The sequence below is a fragment of the Crotalus tigris genome, unplaced genomic scaffold (genome assembly GCF_016545835.1).
Source record: "Crotalus tigris isolate CLP2741 ecotype Arizona unplaced genomic scaffold, ASM1654583v1 scf7180000019411.436016, whole genome shotgun sequence".
NCBI classification, from domain to species: Eukaryota; Metazoa; Chordata; class Lepidosauria; order Squamata; family Viperidae; genus Crotalus; species Crotalus tigris.
The window spans coordinates 310,120-329,932 of NW_024097524.1; the positions used below are offsets into that span (position 1 = coordinate 310,120).

General features: G+C 41.4%; 1 protein-coding gene across 6 annotated transcripts in view; it reads left to right on the forward strand.

Moving 5' to 3' along the window:
• CUL1 (cullin 1) overlaps window positions 1-19,813 on the forward strand; it is a 71,928-nt gene that overhangs the window by 22,693 nt on the left and 29,422 nt on the right. For all 6 annotated transcript variants that reach the window (XM_039362277.1, XM_039362281.1, XM_039362280.1 and 3 more), the window contains 5 exons: window positions 4,066-4,116; window positions 15,006-15,096; window positions 17,853-18,016; window positions 18,948-19,110; window positions 19,645-19,775. In XM_039362277.1, the coding sequence (XP_039218211.1) occupies window positions 4,066-4,116; window positions 15,006-15,096; window positions 17,853-18,016; window positions 18,948-19,110; window positions 19,645-19,775 (600 nt within the window). The remainder of the gene's footprint in view (window positions 1-4,065; window positions 4,117-15,005; window positions 15,097-17,852; window positions 18,017-18,947; window positions 19,111-19,644; window positions 19,776-19,813) is intronic.

Consider the following 19,813-nt stretch of genomic DNA (forward strand, 5'->3'; position numbering starts at 1 on the left):
AATTGAATAGAGCTAAATAGTTGCTTGCTGGACCAAGAACTCTGTTTTATTATTATATGATGTAAAATGAAGAACTTCATATTTAATTTTAGGTGGAAAGAGAGAATACATTTCTTCCATCTCTAAATGCTAGATGACATCATAGGGCAGTGATGGCGAACCTTTTAGAGACCAAGTGCCCAAACTGCAACCCAAAACCCACTTATGTATCACCGGGTGCCGGGTGGGCGTGACCCACTGGGTGGGTGTGGCTACAGTAGTCATGGCAGACTGGGTGGGCATGGCCACCTCAATATTGCTCCTGGGGAGGGATGCCTGCGGGGGCCAGGTAGGGTTGGGGGAAATCAAGGGGGTCTCTGGCAGGTGGGGCAGTGGGCAAGAGGCTCATCCTGCAGGGTGAGGTGAGGGAGGTGGCAGGGTGGGGGTGCCATTGCTGTGGGGCAAGGCTAGGCAGGGGCCAGGGCAGGGGCTGGTTGCAGAAAAAGGGCAGCTTCAGTGAGGAAGAGGAGGAGGAAGTTTAAGCAAGTTTAGCAGCCGGAGTGGGAGATCCCCCCCAAAAAAAAACAAACGTGCTTCGTGGGTAATTTCAAAGCACAACAGAAAAGACCAAAACCTGCTGCAACCACCCAGGAGATGGGAGGGGAATAAAAACCACACAGCCCCCCCCCCCCGGCAATCCTCAACAGAAGTGCTCACAACAACAAAAGCCTCAGACAGGGATAGGGGGAAGAGTGTGGGCAGATGGGCATCTTGCTCAGCTGTTGCTGCTGCTTCTTCTTCTTCTTCTTCTTCTTCTTCTTCTTCTTCTTCTTCTTCTTCTTCTTCTTCTTCTTCTTCTTCTTCTTCTTCTTCTTCTTATTATTATTATTATTATTATTATTATTATTATTATTATTATTATTATTATTACTTTAAACACTGCCCTCTCACAAAAGTAGGATGAAAACTCCAAAAAGCAACAAGGAGAAAAAGTTAAAAGAGAAGAGTGTCTTGTGATGGTTTTCTTCCCCTCTTCCTTCTAGCTGCAGTTTAAATATGTAAAGACCACAAAAGAAATAATTTGACTTTCTCTCGTTTTAATTCAGAAGGCAGGAACAGGAGAATTGGGGGGGGGTTGTTTGTTCAAAGGAAGGGAGGAATGCTTGGCAGGCAACTTCTCCCCGGCCCCTGGATGAGGTAAAAGGAGCCAGATCCTGATCCCACCATCCAACCCTGCTCTCACTGGCTCCTGGCCGTTCTCCCGTCGCCCTGACCTCGCAGAGCCCCGACCCTGTTACCTCCGCCCGGCTTGTTCCTTGGCCTCATGGCAACGACACTGGGCAGAAGGTGGCAAATGGACCATGGGGGCAGACGGGTTATGCTCTCCCAAAAGGTCACCAACTCCTGGCTGGCAACCTGCCTGGCAGCCCCGCCCTGGCAGTGTCTGGTTGGGGCTGGAGAGGCCACGTCGGGAGTCTGGCCATCTCCACCAAGGCCTCGTTCTGCACAGAGAATGGAGCTCCATTGGAAGCTTCCTGACCAAGGCTGTGGAGGGGTGCCCAGCAGGGCAGGGCAGCTGCCCATGCCCGGAACCCCTGGAGGGCCACTAGGTGGTGGCGAGGAGATGGACCAGCTTCCCCTTGTCGCTGCTGGCCATCCGGGCTCTGCGGCCCACCGGCCCCCTCCCCCACAGCTCATCAGGCCGGGATTGTGGCTGGAGCGTGGGCATGGCATGGCAGCGCTGTCTGCCACTTTAAGGGGAGTGGCCATGAGGGAAACGCCCACTGCAGGACTCTGGGCGAACAAAGGATGGCCCGCTAGGCAGGGACCGGAGCTGTGCCTGCCTGCCTGCTCTCCCAACCAGGCATCCCGCTTGCTTCTTTCAGAGCTGGCCTGGCTGCAGCCGCCAAAGCACCACCCGCCTTGCCCAGAGTCGTCCCCGGCCGCCACCTCGAGCTTGCCACCAGGGCTGAAGCTGAGAAGAGGCAAAGATCTGCGCTACGCCGAAAACGGCCATTTGCTGTGAGGCGGGAAACGGCGGGTTTCAGTGTGGTGCGGTTGTCTGCCTCCGGCTAGAGGCAAACAGCCAGCAAATGGCCAGGTTTGGTGTGATGCGGATCTTTGCTTCCTCTCAGCCTTAGCCCTGGTGGTGTGCTCGCTCCCGCAGCGGAGGGGTCGAGGTGGCGGCTGGGGGCGGCTCCGGGCAATGCAAGTGGTATTTTGCAGCCTTGGTCAGGAAGCCTCCAATAGGGCTCTGTCCTCCATGTAGAACAAGGCCTCGGTGGCGATGGCCGGACCCCCAGCATGGCCTCTCCGCCTCCAACCCAACCAGGCGCTAACAGGGCGGGGCTGCCGGGCAGGTTGCCAGCCAGGAATTGGCCTTTTGGGAGAGCAGAACCTCCGTCCACCCCATGGCCCAGGAGGCCAGCGCCTTCTGACCTGGGGCGAGGTGGTCACAGCTGGCCTTTGACTCCCAGGGGCCGCAAGGGTGGCCCACAGCATGGTGAGTAGCAGCCTGCCCTGGCAGGAGGAGGGAAGATTGGTGCCCCAAGGAATAGAAAGAGTGGAGCGAATGGTCCCCTAAGCCCTGGCCAAGCAGTCGAACGGATCGCCCTGCTGCTGCCATTCTCCCCTGCATGGATCGTCATGCCGTCACAGCCATTCCCCTCTACCTGCCACACCATCTCGCCGCCGCCGTTTCCCTCCCCTGGACAGATCGCTGTACCACTGCTGCCATTTCCCCACCACCACCTACTGCATGGATCACCCTCCCTTCCGGAGCTTGAATCCATGTCCATGGGGCGATTTTGCGATGCCCCAGCGGCCCAATCCAAGCTCCAGAGGCTTGGAAAATGCCTCTGCCTCCTGGATTGGCCGGGAGGGTGACAAATTGCTCAGCAGGCTTACCTAGACTCACACTGGCAGCTGCCTCCACCATCCAGCCCAGATCCGCCCAGCTCTTGCAGCTGCTCTGACTCAAGAGTGCAGAGAGAGAGAGAGCGAGAGCAAGAGCACAGGCGTATGTGGAGAGGCGGAGGAGAGCAGCCTGGCCCTGCCTCCCGTGCCCAAACAGGGACGGCTCCGCGTGCCTCCTGTGGTACACGTGCCTCCTGTGGCATGCGTGCCATAGGTTCACCACCACAGTCATATGGGTTGACGAGCTGAAATTCTTGTCTTCTGCATTTTTCATGGAATCACTCAAAAAGTGTTTCTGACACAATCAGAAGGCTGTAAAGAAATTTATTTTCTTAAAGTGTTTTATGACTTATTTTCATTTTACATGCAGGCTTTGCAAATAAGCATTTATCCCTTTTTTGGATTGGTTGTAATCAATTCCATTATTTTACAATGTTTAAAGCAACTTTATTTTTTTACAGCTTTGATAAAATGTGGTAATTTAGTTGTTGCAGTTTGATGTATCATTTTTCCTTCTATAACCAAGAAGCGTCCTGCTGTGGAGCCCTGCAATATTTTTAATCAGTATTCTTCTTAGAAATTCGTTTTTTGGTTTCTGGCCCCTGTACATCTTTTTCATATCCTAACATACGCTTTCTTTGTATTACATCCAGTATACATGCTACACAGAAAGTCCTACTTTAGTATAATTCATATCCACAGAGATTGATTATTAGTGCTATGATTACATTTGGAAGAGAAAGTGACGCTTATGAGTAATATCCTTCAATGTTAATGTTAAATTTTCTTAATACTAACAACTGTATTGAAAAGTAAACCATGTCATGATTGTCTGCTTAAATTTGTCTAAATTTTATATTAAAATGTACTTTTTACCTTGAATTTACAGAAATGGACCTGTATAAAAAGTTAGGGTTGAAGCTTGCCCTCTTGTGTTCTGGTTCATATCAGAAATATTATTATATAGAACAGTTGTGAGAGTCAGGGCCTCTTAATGGCTCTAATGAATAATATACTCTCACTTTACTGGTGTCCCATGACTGTGATAGACACAAATTTGAACAATGTTCTTGAAGAAAGGAACATTTGAAAACTGGAGAACATGCAATATTATAGATAACCATGAGTACAGGAATAAGCATTTCTAATATTTCTCTTTTTAAATCCTAGCTTGCACTGGTGACCTGGAGGGACTGTTTGTTCAGGCCACTAAATAAGCAGGTAATATTTCTATTGATAGATATATTGGCTTGGCTTTGTGTGTGTGTGTGTATGTGTGCAAATGTAGCAAAAATAGTATTAGTGGAGAAGGACTATGACGTGATTTTTAAAAATTTATTCCAATCTCAATCTGCCTAGAAAAATTATGAATAGAATAAAAATTTGTTTATTGTATCATTATGGGCTGTAACTAATTTAAAACCAAATTTGAGAATTTGGTGAATGGTAATATGATGAAAAATAAATTATTATTCTGTGTATAACTGAGATAGATTTCATTATACATTTATTGCCTATGATTTAATACTGAAAATTATTCATTCATTTTATCTCTATTTTAAAAAATAATTTAAATAAAAAGTATGGGGATGGAGAAACATTAGCAGCTAAATAAATTAGAGATGAAATAATTAAAAAGATCATAAAGTTTAACATGAGAGAGCCACATTGTCAACTTTAAAAATGAGCATGGCTGTGGCCATCTTCCTTATTCATTTTTGATTGACACATTGAAAGGAGGGAGGGGGGATTGCCAGTGCTTTGCTAGTCTAAATAAACTTTTGTCCTGTGGGAACCAAGGTCATTGGCTGCTCCCAAAACTGCAGGCTGGGCGTTTCGTGAAAAGCCCGCCAAAAAGATATATTGGGGAACGTAGTTGCTTGCATAGCCTTAGGGGTGGGATTTCTTAACTTTGTATTGGGGAATTGTTACATGTATCTTCAGACTTGGCTTCACTTTTCATGTGCTGATTATTTGTAACTAATAAACATGTTCTTTGAGGAAGTTCCAAGCCTCGGAGTTCTGCTTTATTTGTCCCTGTCTATCGGAACCATGACAGAATGATGATACTATCTGCTGGTGATACAGAATATATGTTAATTTCTAAAACTGCTATAGTGTGGAATACTTGGGGCAGGGGTGGGGGAGACAATTTGAATTGTTTGCCTCAGGCATCTAATGGAGCTACTTGGTTTCCAGAAGGTTCTTCGTTTACTAGAAGTTTGGAGAGCAGTTCAATTTAGATCCAAGCCAATCTCTAAAACCTTGAGAGGATTGCTCCTGAACAACTTCTTTGTTTAGTAATCTTAGTGATTCATTGATTCTCTGAGGAGTTCCAGGATATGAAATACCACAAGAAATGTCCAGTGCACTGTTAGTGAAAGACAGAAGAATCTTCCTAGACATTGATATGAATACTAAGTCTGGGTAGCATGCTAAGTGTGCAAGAGAAACTTTCCTTAATACAATCATTGAATCCTATATGAACAACCTTTTTAAAGGTAATCCAAATCTTATAGATAAGGACAGGCTGCAAATACTGATATTCAAATACAATGAAATATCAGCTGAGTTACTTTTCAGATAAAATGTCAGGACCCACTTCAAAACCTCATCCCAAGAAAGCAGGACTCTTGGAGCAGTTTCATTCCAAAAGGAACTTTGAGTATACAGTGATGCCGTTTCGGCTGACCAACCCCCCTGCAGTTTTTCAACACTTCATGAACGACATATTCTGGGATCTGTTAGATCAGTTTGTCGTGATTTATTTGGATGACATTCTGATTTATTCCCCTTCGCGGAAGACGTACCATCAGCATCTATGTCAGGTCCTGCAACGGCTCCGAGATCATCATTTGTATGCCAAACTGGAGAAATGCCAATTCTATCAAATAACCATTGATTTCCTAGGTCATCGTATTTCTCCTGAGGGCATCGCCATGGAGCCGAGCAAGTTCGAGTCTCTGCGTAGTTGGCAACCCCCACATTGCGTTAAAGATGTCCAGCGATACTTTTCAACTGTAGCTTCCACTAAAAAAAAAAAAAAGGATTTTTCTTCAGCTATTGTTAAAATGGAGAAGCCTCAATCACATTTAAACTGTAAACTTATACTGGAAAAGTTCTATGAGGCCAAAGAAGAAATGTGTACTACAATAAAAGAGTTTACTACAGAATTAAGAGCCAGGATTCCTACTTTAAACTTTAAAACTGACTTTCAGATTACACCTGACTAGAAAGCAAATTATACAAGATGAAGACTTAACTGATAATAAAGAGAATTCTATCTTGCCCTATAAGCAATTCACCTATGGTTTTGAGGACCAGGAAAAGCAAAAACTGAGTTTTGAACTTCTGAAGCAACGTGGCCTTATGGACAAGAGAAACAGAGCCAATGCAGAGATCAAGATGGTTTTTATTGAATCAAAAGACACTACAAGCAACAAAAAGAGATTCATCAGCTGGAAGAGAAGCTTTGCTATGGAAATCTGCCTGGCAGAAGAGGAAAGCTAGAATAAGATTGAAAAATGAAATTTGAAATCTCAGGCATTGGACTAAAGGCAACCTAGAATTATGGACTGATGTAAGGATTAAGATTATGAGTTTGAAGTAAAAAGATGTTTCAGACTTGGATTGAATTAATAATTAATTGAATGTTAATCAAATAAGATGACTTGTTTATTTTATAATAGGGATGTTCTGAGCTATGATAACTAACTGGATGAAATTTGAATTCTGTTCAATGGATTGAAATGATTTAAGGTTGGACACTATTCGGTTAGCCCAGGGGTAGGCAACCCAAAACACTTAAAGAGCCACTTGGACCCGTTTCCCACCAAAAACAAAACACTGGGAGCCGCAAAACCCTTTTGATATCTAAAATGAAGATAACACTGCATATATCCTTTTTTACCTTTATTATAGGTGTGTGTGTGTTTGTGTGTGTATGTATGTGTGTGTGTGTATATATATGTATATGTATGTATGTATGTGTATATATATATATATACACACACACATACACACATACACATACACACACACACATACACATACACACACAGGTAAAAAAAGGATATATGCAGTGTTATCTTCATTTTAGATGTCAAAAGGGTCTCTCTCTCTGTCTCTCTCTCTCCCTCCCTATCTGCCCTTGGTCTGCCACTCCTCTTTCCCCGCTCTCTTTCTTTCTCTCTCTCTTTCCTCTCTCTCTCTCTCCCTCCCTCTCTCTCTTTCTCCCCCCCCCCTCCTATCTGCTGCTCACCTGGCAAGCTTCAAGCTGTTGTCCAACAAGCTTAGGGGTGAGCAACCTCGTCTCTTTTATGACTCATGGACTTCAACTCCCAGAATTCCTGAGTCAGCCTAGCTGGGCTAGCTAGCTCTCTCCTGCCCTTCCTGCTTCCTGCAGAGACGCAGCAAAGGGAGGAGCTCCGCCCAGAAAGCTTTTCAGCTCCTCGGAGAATACTGTGAATGCACTCTCTTTTACACACACAGACACACACACACACACACACACACACACACACACAGAGAGAGAGAGAGAGAGAGAGAGAGAGAGAGAGAGAGAGAGAGAGAGAAGTAGGGAAGCGCAATTGCCTCTCCCTGTCTCTGTCTCTCTCTGCAAAGGCAGAGGAGGCTGGGAGCCACAGGGGAAGGCTCAAAGAGCCGCATGCGGCTCTGGAGCCGCAGGTTGCCGACCTGTGGGTTAGCCTAAAGAGATTAATTAATTGATGGATTAGACATGTATAGGATAGATAGATAGATAGACAGACAGACAGACAGACACATTTAGATATGTGTAGAACAGATCGATATTTTTGTTTAAAAATGAGATATTTTTTAATATAATGGATTAAAGGTAATCAAGAATATTAAGAATGTATTTTTTTTAGAATGTTAGGTTCTTTTGTATGAAAATTATTAGGTAATGGAATGAAGAAAGTTAAAGAGATGTTTTAGAGTTGAATTAATTAATTGAAATCTAATAAGATGATGTGATTCTTTGATGACATGGATGTTATTAGCTGGATGAGATTTGAATTCTGATTAATGAATTGAAATGATTTAAGGTCTAATATTATCTTGTCAGCTTAGAGATTGATTAATTGAGGGATTAGATAGGTATAGGATAGATTAATATTTTATTTTAAATAGGGGAGATTAGTGGAAGAAGAAATAAATAAGAATTTGATAAAATTAAGAAAGTAGAACATATTTGGAAGGGATATCTGAATTGAAAATGTTTTTATTTAAAGTTAATTTGATTGCGGTATTGTAAATTTATAAACCTTTAAAACAGGCTCAGGTTGGATAAATTTAAGCTAGAATTGGATATTTTAAATATACTATGCTATTAGAGGGGAAAAGAGAGGAAATACTTGATCTATTGACTGTACTATGTATATATGTTTTGTTCTAGGATGTTTGATTACCCCAGCACCACGGTGTGTCCTGAATACTTTGTTCTAAATTTTTTTTAAAAAAAAAAACAGTAAAATTTGTTTAAAAAAAAAGATGTCCAGCGACTCCTTGGGTTTGCCAACTACTATAAAACCTTCATCCCCGGTTTTGCTTCCCTGACTGCGCCCCTCACTCGGCTCCTGCAGAAAAAGACCCAGTTTCATTGGGATACTCCAGAGCAATAGGCTTTCCAGGCTTTAAAGGAAGCCTTCATGAAGGAACCCATCTTGAAACATCCTGACCTGCAACGGCCATTTGTCGTGGAAGCAGATGCCTTCAACATTGCCATTGGAATGGTGTTACTCCAGGCTAATGCGCCCAGTGGTGCCCTCTTCCTTTGCGCATACTATTCGTGGAAACAATCCTGCCTAGCGCAACTACACCATCTGGAGAAGGAGCTATTGGCCATCAAAATGGCATTTGAGGCCTGGAGGCATTATTTGGAAGGAGTTCGGCATCAAATTGAAGTCTGGATGGACCACAAGAATCAGGAAAGCTTGCAAACTGCCCGGAAATTGAACCAACAACAGATTTGGTGGTCTCTCTTCTTTGCTAAGTTCAATTTCTGCATTACCTGCATACCAAGCGGTCGCAACCAAAGAGAGGATGCTCTGTCAAGCCAGAATATTCCCGTACAGAAGACAAGCTTCTGCCCAGGACAGTTCTCCCCACAGAATCTTTCTCTGGAGTTTGGGAGCCAATAGATGTATGGGCTCGGATTCAGGAGGCACAACAGCATGATGCGTGAGTGGCTCAATGAAGGGAGGAATTGGAGCTAGACTCCCCATGGATCATCACAAATGGACTCCTGAAATATTGTGATTGGCTCTATGTTCCAGGAGGGCCACTCAGAGGGTTCATTCTTAACCAATGTCATGATAATCTAGCGGCGGGGCATTTTGGCCTGTTAAAAACACTGAACATGGTCTCCCATACATTCTGGTGGCCCCGAGTATGATATGATGTCCAGGTCTACGTCATGTCTTGTATATAATATAGGCAGGCCAAGTCAGCGACGGCCCCACCAGGTCTACTTCAGCCCTTGCCAACACCTGAAAGACCCTGGGGACAGTGTCCATGGACTTCTTGACGGACTTGCCCCCATCTTCTGGCTTCACGATGGTATTTGTGGTGGTGGACATGCTGACCAAGATGGCACATTTCATTCCTTGCTGTCGCTTGCCGTCAGCCCGCGCCACCATTCACATGTTCATTTAGCAGGTTTTCTGGCTGCACGGCCTCCCTGATAGGGTCGTTTCAGGTAGAGGGGCTCAATTTATGGCCCGTTTCTGGAAGGGGTTGATAAAGGCCCTAGATGCAAAAATCTGCCTTTCGTCAGCGCATCATCTGCAAACTGATGGTGGGACCGAGAAAGTAATCAGAATCCTAGAACAATACCTGCGCTGTTTTGTGAATCAGCAGCAGAACAATTGGGCAGACTATCTTGCAGTAGCTGAGTTCGCGTTTAACAACTCACAACACACCGCCACGCATATGACATCGTTCCTGGTTAATCCCCAGCTTTTTCCCCTCTCGCAGCTCGACTCGCCAGTTCCTACAGCTAACAAATATCTAGCCGAGTTACAGGCTATCCATCAATTGGTGTGGTGACAATTAGATAAGGCCAAGGAGGATTACAAGAAGGTTGCCGATCCGTCGAGACGAAATATGCCTACATTAATGGTGGGAAATTGGGTGTGGCTTTCAACCAGGAACCTGCCGTATAACTGGCCTGCCAAGAAACTAGACCACCAGTATGTAGGACTATTCCCTATCAAAACCATCATCAACCTGGTCGCTTATCGGTTAACTTTGCCATGGTCATTACTGGTACATCCGGTCTTGCATCAGTTTCTATTGATCCCAGAACAGCCGGCATGTCCACTTTGATGATTAGAATATCCCCCACCAGAACAACATGATGGAGACAGCTCTCCTGAGTATGAGATCATCATTATTTGAGACTCCTGTTGGCTGAAAGAGCGATTTCTGTATTTGATTGAGTGGAAGGACTATGGACAAGGAGTTCATCTGGGGGGATGCGACCAATGTCCATGTTCTTGCCTTGATGACATCATTCTACAAACAGTTCCCTTCACGACCACATCCGGCCTGGCAGATCTGGGGGAGGGGTCCTGCGGTGTGGGATAGTGTTGTGATTCCTCGCCAGCCTGTGGATCCGGCAGCTAAGTCTGAGGAATCAGATGAGGAGGAGGGGCCTGGAGTGACATTAGAGTCAGAGGAAGGCTCTGAGGAGCTCCAAGACTTAAAATCAGATGAGGAGCCTGGCCCCTCTACTTAGCTGCTTAGGCTGAGACAGCTATGCTGGGAGCCTGAGTTAGACAGTGATAAAGAACAGTTGGGACAAATCCAGGATGCATGAAAGCACCGGCAAGAGAAGTGAGTAGGACAGAGTAATGCAATGGGGCAGCTCTAAAAGCAAATGAGAAGGTATTAGGAAGCCATGCCTTGGCTGAGTAATAAAAGTGAAGGTGTGGGAGGTGCTGGTTGCCGAAGGGAATCGTTCGTGTTGAGGATCGAGTTTCTGTGGACTGTGTTTGCCTTGGACATTGACTCAAGTCTATGAGAATAAAAGGGGTTGTTTTTTTCTTACAGTTCCTGTCTGTTTTTTGGAAGAGGGGTTTCTTCTTGTGAGCATAACAAGGACTCACATAGACTGGGACAGAACAATATCTTTCGGTCAGTTCAGCTTGCTGGCCAGGGCCCAGAATTCTTGGGTGTATCCGCCATGGCCGTTGCCCTTGCCTGACAGTTTTGAAGTCTTCTCGTGCTTTCTCAGCAGCCAAAGGGTGTTCAGATCTGCGTCTGAGGGCTGCCATAAATTGATTGAAATTCTGCAGTTCTGGGGCATTGGCATCGTGGAGATCCACTACCCAGACTGCTGCAGTACCATCTAGGGCTGCTTTCACAATCCGTATTCAGCCATGATCACTTGGTATGTCTCGGCCATATTCCTCTATGTAGTTCAACACTTGGGTCAGGAAAAACCCCAGCCAACACGGCTCCCGCAGTACTTCACTCCTAGCCGTGGGAACTTTCAGATAGATTGATATCCCTTTCCCCTGTGTTGGTGTGCATCTCCATCGGCTGGTGTGGCTCGCCCGGGGGTGGCAGCGGCGGTAGCAATGGTTGCTGCTTCCATGGCACTGGAAGGGCCTGGGACTGCTGGTTCACCCCTTCTTCATCTGTTCCTTTGGCTGAACTTGGGTTAGCAGTTCCCTGGCATGGTCTGCTTTCTCCTCCTTCATGGAATCAAAGGCGACTCTCAGCACGTCGATAGCTTGCTCCAGGAACTGGCTGGAATGGGGCAGTCGGTCCTCATCTTCACTAAGGCAAAGCGACCTCTTCATCTCAACCTTCCAACCCGACTGGTGACTGCCATGTCTAAGCATCACTTTCCTGGATCTCTTCTCCTAGTCCTCCTTCCCGACACCCATCGACTACCTAGGTTTGTAATGGCATTCCACGATCACTACCTTGTCTGACGAGCTTGAGGATTGAGAACTGTATCGGCTGGGCTCTCCGTTCCAATATCAGACATTGTTTGCTTAGTCCTCCAGCAATAGTCCATCCGGTCAGTTTGAATGGGCCAGTCCCAAGTCATTGTGGGAACGGAGCTGATAACAGAGTCTATTCCCATGGTTGTGCTGTTAAGTCTTCACACCCTCCCTTCTGCAGTGAGAGATAAGCCGGATGGTCGGAGGCACATTTCTTTCTCACCCCAAGGTAACAGCAAGGGAGAGAAAGTTCAAAGAGCAAGTTGGTAGAAACAGCAGAAAGGATACATTGTAGCAGAGAAGAGAAACATAATGCTGCGCCTTCCCCCTTCGCCCTCAGGAGAATAGCAGAACCCTCAGAAAGAAATTAAAAAGAAATTAAATTGGTCCCCCCCAGGGAAAGAATGGGTTTTGACATAAACTCCCTCCTTCACCTTAACTTGGCTGGATGATGTGAACTGCTGAGCAAAATGTCCTGTAGTGTTATCTGTAAGGGGTTTGATCCTGTGGATCTTGAGGAAGTGGACAGAACATTTTGTGGAATGAGCTATGGATCACCAAAATTTTTCTATAAAGGGCAAGATTATAAAAATACTTTAAAGTATTTATTTCTCGGTGAAGTGGAATTATATGAGAAGAGCCACTGCTGCTGTGCCCTCCTTCTGGCTTTTTGACACCCCAGGACAGTACAGTGGTACCTCAGTACTCATCATTAATTGGTTCCAGAAGGAGCAATGAGTACCAAAAATGGTGAGTACCAAAACAAATATTTCCCATAAGGAATAATGTAGTGAGTCATAAAGCAGCCGACATCAACAAGTTCTAGCTTGTGCAACAAGTACCAAATAAATGATGAGTACAGGACAAAATGCAGTTGAGTACCAATGTGCCACTGTAGCTCAGCCTTTGCAGCTTGGCAGCCCAGCTTGGCGAGGGGGCCGTGTGAGTGGCGGGCTGGTGCCTGTGTGTGCATGTGCACAGCTCAACTTGCACAAGTTGACCTGCACGCAAAGGTGGGTGTGAATGCACACCAGCCTGCCACCTGCATGGCCTGGTTCTGAATAGGCCATGGCCCAGTAGCGGGCCACAGCCCAGTAGTGGGCCACAGCCCAGGATTGGAGACTTCCCTGTGTGGTGCAAGCAGTGGCAGTTAACTTTGGAGACTGTAGCAGGTCTGAAATGCCTCAGTGGGTGTAACAAAAAGGTCTGTAGGCCAAGTTGCGTGATAAGTATTAGGAGTGCTGGACTACCAGCAAAAAGGAATGCCACAGGGCATGCCCCATTGTTGTCTTGCTCTCAACGTTGGCTTTGTCCCATCGAATCTGTCATCTCCCATCTTATCTTGCAGGTGTACCAAAAGAGATAGAGGGCCAAATTTGCCCTGTGAACTGTAGTTTTCACAATCATAAACTAGGCTAACCATGGACTAGCTCCCTTAGCTATCTGGCAGTATATAGAACCTGGAGAGAATAGGAGCTTGGATCTGAACTATTGTGAATGCTTCATTATGGGAGGGGAAATTCCTTATATCTTTGAAGAAGTGCTGTGTACCTTCTGTATAAGGAACCACTCTTGGATTCAATAATTTTAAACTGCTAAGACTCCAGCTTTCTCTGGAAGAGAAGATAATGAGTCAGTAGCTCTTTTCCGTCAGGGCTTAGATGTGGGCATGGATTAAAAATTGAATTATTTGCTCTTATTTCTAACCTTTTGTGGGACTTAAACAGGGATTTGCTAGTGTGACTGAATTATTTTGTGTTCTTAATAGACTGTAGTGCCTTTTGGAACTCTTGCATGAATTGAAGGTTGGAGATACAATTTTACAGTAATTTTTTTCCTTCCTGAGCAGACAGATAATTTTCACTTACAACCACAATTGAGCCCAAAATTTCTGTTGCTAAGTGAGACAATTATTAAGTGAATTTTGCTCCATTTTACGACTTTCTTGTCACAGTTTATTTTTATTTATTTATTTTATGAGACTTATATACCGCTTTAAGTGCAAGCACTCTCTAAGCGGTGTACACCAGTAAGCAATGTATATATATATTGACATTGCCCCCAACAATCTGGGTCCTCATTTTACCTACCCCGGAAGGATGGAAGGCTGAGTCAACCTTGAGCCGGTGTTGTTAAGTGAATCACTGTTAAGTTAATAGCACAGTTGTTAAGTGAATCTGGCTTCCACATTGACTTTGCATAGCAGAAGGTTGCAAAGGGTATTCACATGCCATTGGGACATTGCAATTGTCATAAATATGAAACAGGTTGCCAGGCATCTGAATTTTGATCGTGTGACCATGGGGATGCTGCAATGATTGTAAGTTTGAAAACGGTCATGTCACTTTTTTCAGTGCCTTTGTAACTTCGAATGGTCACTAAACAAACTTTTTAAGTTGAAGTACCTGTAGCTCTAATTGATGCATATGGATATGAAAAGACCAATCAAGCCCTAAGATACTGCAGTTTGGAGCGCCATAGAGCTCACTTTATCCTCTTTATCCTCACTTTATCCATGAAATCATTTAATGCTTTGGAGTACAGTATCATCAATATGTTGTTAATATCTAGTTGTATTTCTTTATCATGTTTAATAACTCATGTGTACATAATATTTAACAGTTAAATTTTAATGTTAAACCCCAGTAATTAAAAAAACTGAAATGCAAAAATGCTAACCTCATAAAGAGCTGAATGTATTAACCCGAGGTCCATTGCAATACGTTCTGGATAATAATAGGCCATAGTTAGTTAAACTATTTCAATTGTCTCATTAACGTATCATTAATAAAGGTCTAAAAATCTGCATGGGATTTTGAATGGCATGTACTTCAAAAAATAAATGGGGTGAGGACCAAAAATAAATTTTATTTATTTGAATAATTTTTTAAACAATTCAAATTATTCTTCCCCAGTATTTTATGTATGATTATTACATTAATGTATTAATTTTGTTCCATTTTATTAAACATAATATTTTGGTGCAACATTTGGAAGGAATCCTAACGATCACATCTGAGGGTTTGGGGCATTGCATGCCACCCAGGTACTCAAAGTATTCTATTTACTATAAAAAGATCCATTATATTATTGGAGTGATCAATTTGTATATTTGTCCAATTCATATTTTCAAAGGTTACAAATGCTGTATTGAAGCTGATTGAAAAAGAAAGAAATGGCGAAACTATCAATACAAGACTGATCAGTGGAGTTGTGCAATCTTATGGTAAAATTAATATTAATGATTGTTGGTATTTTTTGTTTTATTTTCTTTTTCCCATTGTAAAGATTAAAGCTTGGTTTATATTCAGTCCCTTCTTGTTTCTATGTAAAGGAATTTGAAATGTGTAATATTTGTATCTTTTCCCATATCTACAACATATATATTAAGCCTGATCAGATGTCCACTTTGAGTTCCTTTTGTTTACTTTTCTTGTCATATCTTTTAATCCTGTCATATCTCACAAGTGAATTTTTTTATTGTTTTCTGTTTGTCTCCTCTTAAGAATTTCATTAGTTTCACATATCTCTTTTGTAAATCAAGATAATAAAGCTTTCCAAGTCACTCAACTTGTATATATTCTTTAATTAAGATATTTACTGGTTTCATTTGTAAATCCATTGTAGCATGTTTTTCCATATCACTGTTTTAAAAATCCAAATCCACATTCAAATCAGCTTCCGCGTTTGCTTTATTCAGTAAAATTTGTTATTCTTCTATAACCTCAGTGATAGCATTAGATCAGTGGTTCTCAATCTTTTTATACTGGCGACCCCGGTCATAAGGAGGTAGTGCGCATGCCCGGTGCCGCCCCCCTGCGCGGCACGCATGCGCGGGGCCACCCCCACGTGGCACGCATGCGCGGCACCGCCCCCTGCGTGGTGCGCATGTGCAGAGCCGCCCCCATGCACCGCTCCCTGCGCGCGGCACATGCGCGGCGGCGCCCCCTGCGCCACCCCCTGTGCAGCGCGCATGCGTGGTGCCACCCCCTGCACCAGCTGAGGAAAAAATGGCGGATCGCGTTATTTGGCAACCCCCGTGAAATGGTCGTTCGACCCCAAATGGGGTCGCAACCCACAGGTTGAGAACCGCTGCATTAGATAGTCTTGTAAGTGATTTCTGAGAATACTGTTTCCAAACATCCTTACTTTCTTCTGTGTCAAATAATACAGATAGTCCTCAACTTACGACAGTTTAGTGATCTTTAGTGATATTCAAAGTTACAATGGCACTGAAAAAAATGACTTATCACCATTTTCACACTTACAACCTTTATAGCACCCTAATGATCACATGATCAAAGTATTTTAAACATCCCACTTGTATTTTTTTCATTCTTTTATATCTATCTACTTCCTTTCCAAAATCAACACCTAAGACCGCTTTTTGCTGTTTCCAAAAATTAAGGCTTTTATTTTTAATTATATTTACATAGATATTTACTGGGTCATAAAATTTGTTCATTTCTGTATTCAGAGATAAAAAAAAATGCTAGAAAAAGAACAAAAACCCTATTTGTTTTGCTACAGTTAGGCTTTTTTCTATATTTAATAAGATAAATAAAAATTTAATAAAACAATAGACAGAAACAATGCAAAACCATATAACATATAGTTTCTTAGGCATACATGGATACAGATATATTTAATTTTATATGATTATTTCAATAAACGATTACCATGTTTCACTATAATTTTCCTTTCATAATCTATTATCTGTAAACTATTTATAAATCATGAGTGACATCAATCCGCTGAGTAATTGGGACCATAATTTTTTCCCCAATGTTTCCAGAAATAAGGCTGTAGAAAATTCACTTTCATTGTCCAGCTGTCAGTTTCCATGTAATAATTCAAAAGGTGTGCATCTAAAATATTCAGTTTCATCTTAAAATCAGTTTAATGCTTCATCTCAGAATTTTCAGTTAGTATAAAAAGTATTTTGGGCTTACCAAAACCCAGTAAGTTTATATTTAAAAGGAATGAGTAAATCATGATGTTGGTGGAGATATAAAATAGAATAACACTTCATTAAAGCACACATTTTTTCTGGACTCTGCTTGTGAACAATCTGCAGGAAATATGAAAAAAAAATCACTTCCTTTGCTTTCGATTCAAAGATCCCCATTTTTCATGAGAAACATAGACTAGGTTTAGACTAATACAAATTTTTTATTACATAAATCAGTAAAACCAGACAGTTCAAAACAGCCAGTTTTTGAAGTAGGTAGTTTCTGATTCTCCTCTTTAAGCAAGTGGGAAAAATCGTGGTTTTTTTTCTGCCACCTTGATTTCGTAAACGTGAAAAATTAAACGGAAGTTAACAGCTGGTCAGTAATTTAGAGAATGATAATTAAAGTTGAGAATTGCCTAACTCTAGTCTAAGGTTTGTGGAAAACTTTCTACTACGTAGTGAGGGTCACATGTTTTTCAAAGGATTCAGTTGACTAGTATCACTTCACACTTTCCTGTTATATTTTCTTTTATTAAATGTAGATTTAGATCCTGTATAACAGGTAAAATTTTAATAAACTTCAACAGTATTTGAAATTAAATTTATTTAATCCTAATAATTCCTTTAATGAAGCATCCCTATTATGAATAAATTATGTCTGGAACTTATTTCTAAGAAGATATACATGGGATTAGACTGCAATTCTTGAAACAATAGCCACTTTTATTTTGGTTTCAGGAAGAAAGACATTATTTTGTTATTGCAGCCTTCTCTGCAGTCGTTCAAATTTAACTTCTTTTTAAAAATTATATAATTGTGCATTTAAATAATATCTTAGATGCTTTATTATAATTTATAGCCTGCATTTAAATCGTTCTTTTCTATCCTATTGAAAACTTTTATTAAAAGTTGAACACTTTTAAATGAGGTAAAATTCCATTATATCTCCTAAATGAAATCTGTGCTATTTAAGTAAACTTACCCTAAAATTAATTTTGTGCCTTTTTAAAAAATTTGTGTGCTTTTAGTGGAGCTGGGACTGAATGAAGATGATACTTTTGCTAAGGGACCTACATTGACTGTATATAAAGAGTCTTTTGAATCTCAATTTCTTGCTGACACAGAAAGATTCTATACAAGAGAGAGCACTGAATTTTTGCAGCAAAATCCAGTAACAGAATACATGAAAAAGGTATTATAGTTATATTGCAAATTCCTGGTTCTAAAAATAATTGGTACTATATTTGAAATAGGAATTTAAGTACCTGTTTTGCCTGGTAGTTGCTGAACTGCAAGTAGGAGCTAGCTTCAAAGCTACAAAGCTAAACATACATATAGTGAGTATGTGTTTTTCTTTGCCTTGTTTAACTAAAGCTATGGGATTTAGATCCAATATTGAGGTATTAATAAATAAAAGAACTGAAATAATTCTTAACTTAAACAGAAGGAAACTTCTGAAACATTACAGCTATTTCAAGAATGAAAAATAATAAGTAAACATGGAATCTTGAAATATTTAACATAGTTTTAAAATCTCAGAAACAAATGTAAATTAGAAAATGCCAAAATAAATTAACAGGTTAAATAATGGATTATTCATGGATTATTCTTACTCCCTTCTTAATTGTTTCTGGAAAAAAATACTGAAACAAAATTACAGAAATATGACGTAATTACTCTTCAAGTATTTATGGTTTATGTTTCTATGTCTTAATGATTTAGCCTCCAAATTATTTGTCATAAATCTAAATTCTAGTGTTGGTATATGTGATATGATCATTTCTTAGAACTCCTCAAGGAGACAAAAAGGCTATTTAGGAGGATTTTCTGACATTTTAAAGGTGAGGGCAATTCTAAGACAACTCCTTTCATCTCTTAAAACCCCTCTATTCCCCATTCCCCCAGAAAAAGTTGGCCAGCTCTGGAAGCTTTGTATTGTATTTCCATTCAAGTGTAGTTGTACACCCATTTTATAAGTTCTATGAACAGCTAGTTTGAACCTGAAGTTTGTGTAACTGTTCCATGGAGTAGTTACAGGGCATATACAGTGCCTTTTTTAAACAAGAGTTGCATTTTAAATTATTTTACATTTGGAATTTAGACAATTTATATTTATTTTACAGGCAGAGGCTCGTCTTTTGGAGGAACAGCGTAGGGTTCAGGTATACCTACATGAGAGCACACAAGATGAACTAGCACGGAAATGTGAACAAGTACTAATTGAAAAACACTTAGAAATCTTTCATACAGAATTTCAGAACTTATTGGATGCTGACAAAAATGAAGGTGAACTTTTCCATGTTTAATTGATAGTTACTTTTAATAAATCATGAATTGAAGGTTGAGCTTGTTTCCATATGACTTACATTCCTGGTATGATTTGGAAATAATTTCTCATCATCTACCCACCAAGAGTTAACTGATTGCAGTTGGGTAATATCAAATATGAAAGTATTTTGGTTTCTCAGTGAATATTTTCATTAATTTGTCAGAAATTAAAATTATGATCTGATGAAAATTATTAACTTTGGTTATTATTCCTCAAGTGCTTTATCATCAAATTGCAAGTTTTTTAAAAAATAAGCTTTGTATTTTGATATTTTTATGTCATAGATTATAAAATATAGTTTAATATTGAAATGAAAATATTCTTCCTGGCATTTTGCTCTCTGAAGCTAGATGCATTGTTATAGATTTAGTTGATTATTTTAGTATATTTTCAGATCTTAATCTCTTCCTAATTCTTAGATTAATAACTGAGATGGTGACATAAATTATTAATGCAAATTAAAATAAGTCTTGCTTCCTTTTCCCTCCCAGATTTAGGACGCATGTATAACCTTGTGTCTAGAATTCAGGATGGCCTTGGAGAACTGAAAAAACTTTTGGAAACTCACATTCATAATCAGGGTTTAGCTGCCATTGAAAAATGTGGAGAAGCTGCATTAAATGTGAGTATTAGATTGACCGCATGTCTTAAATTCATATC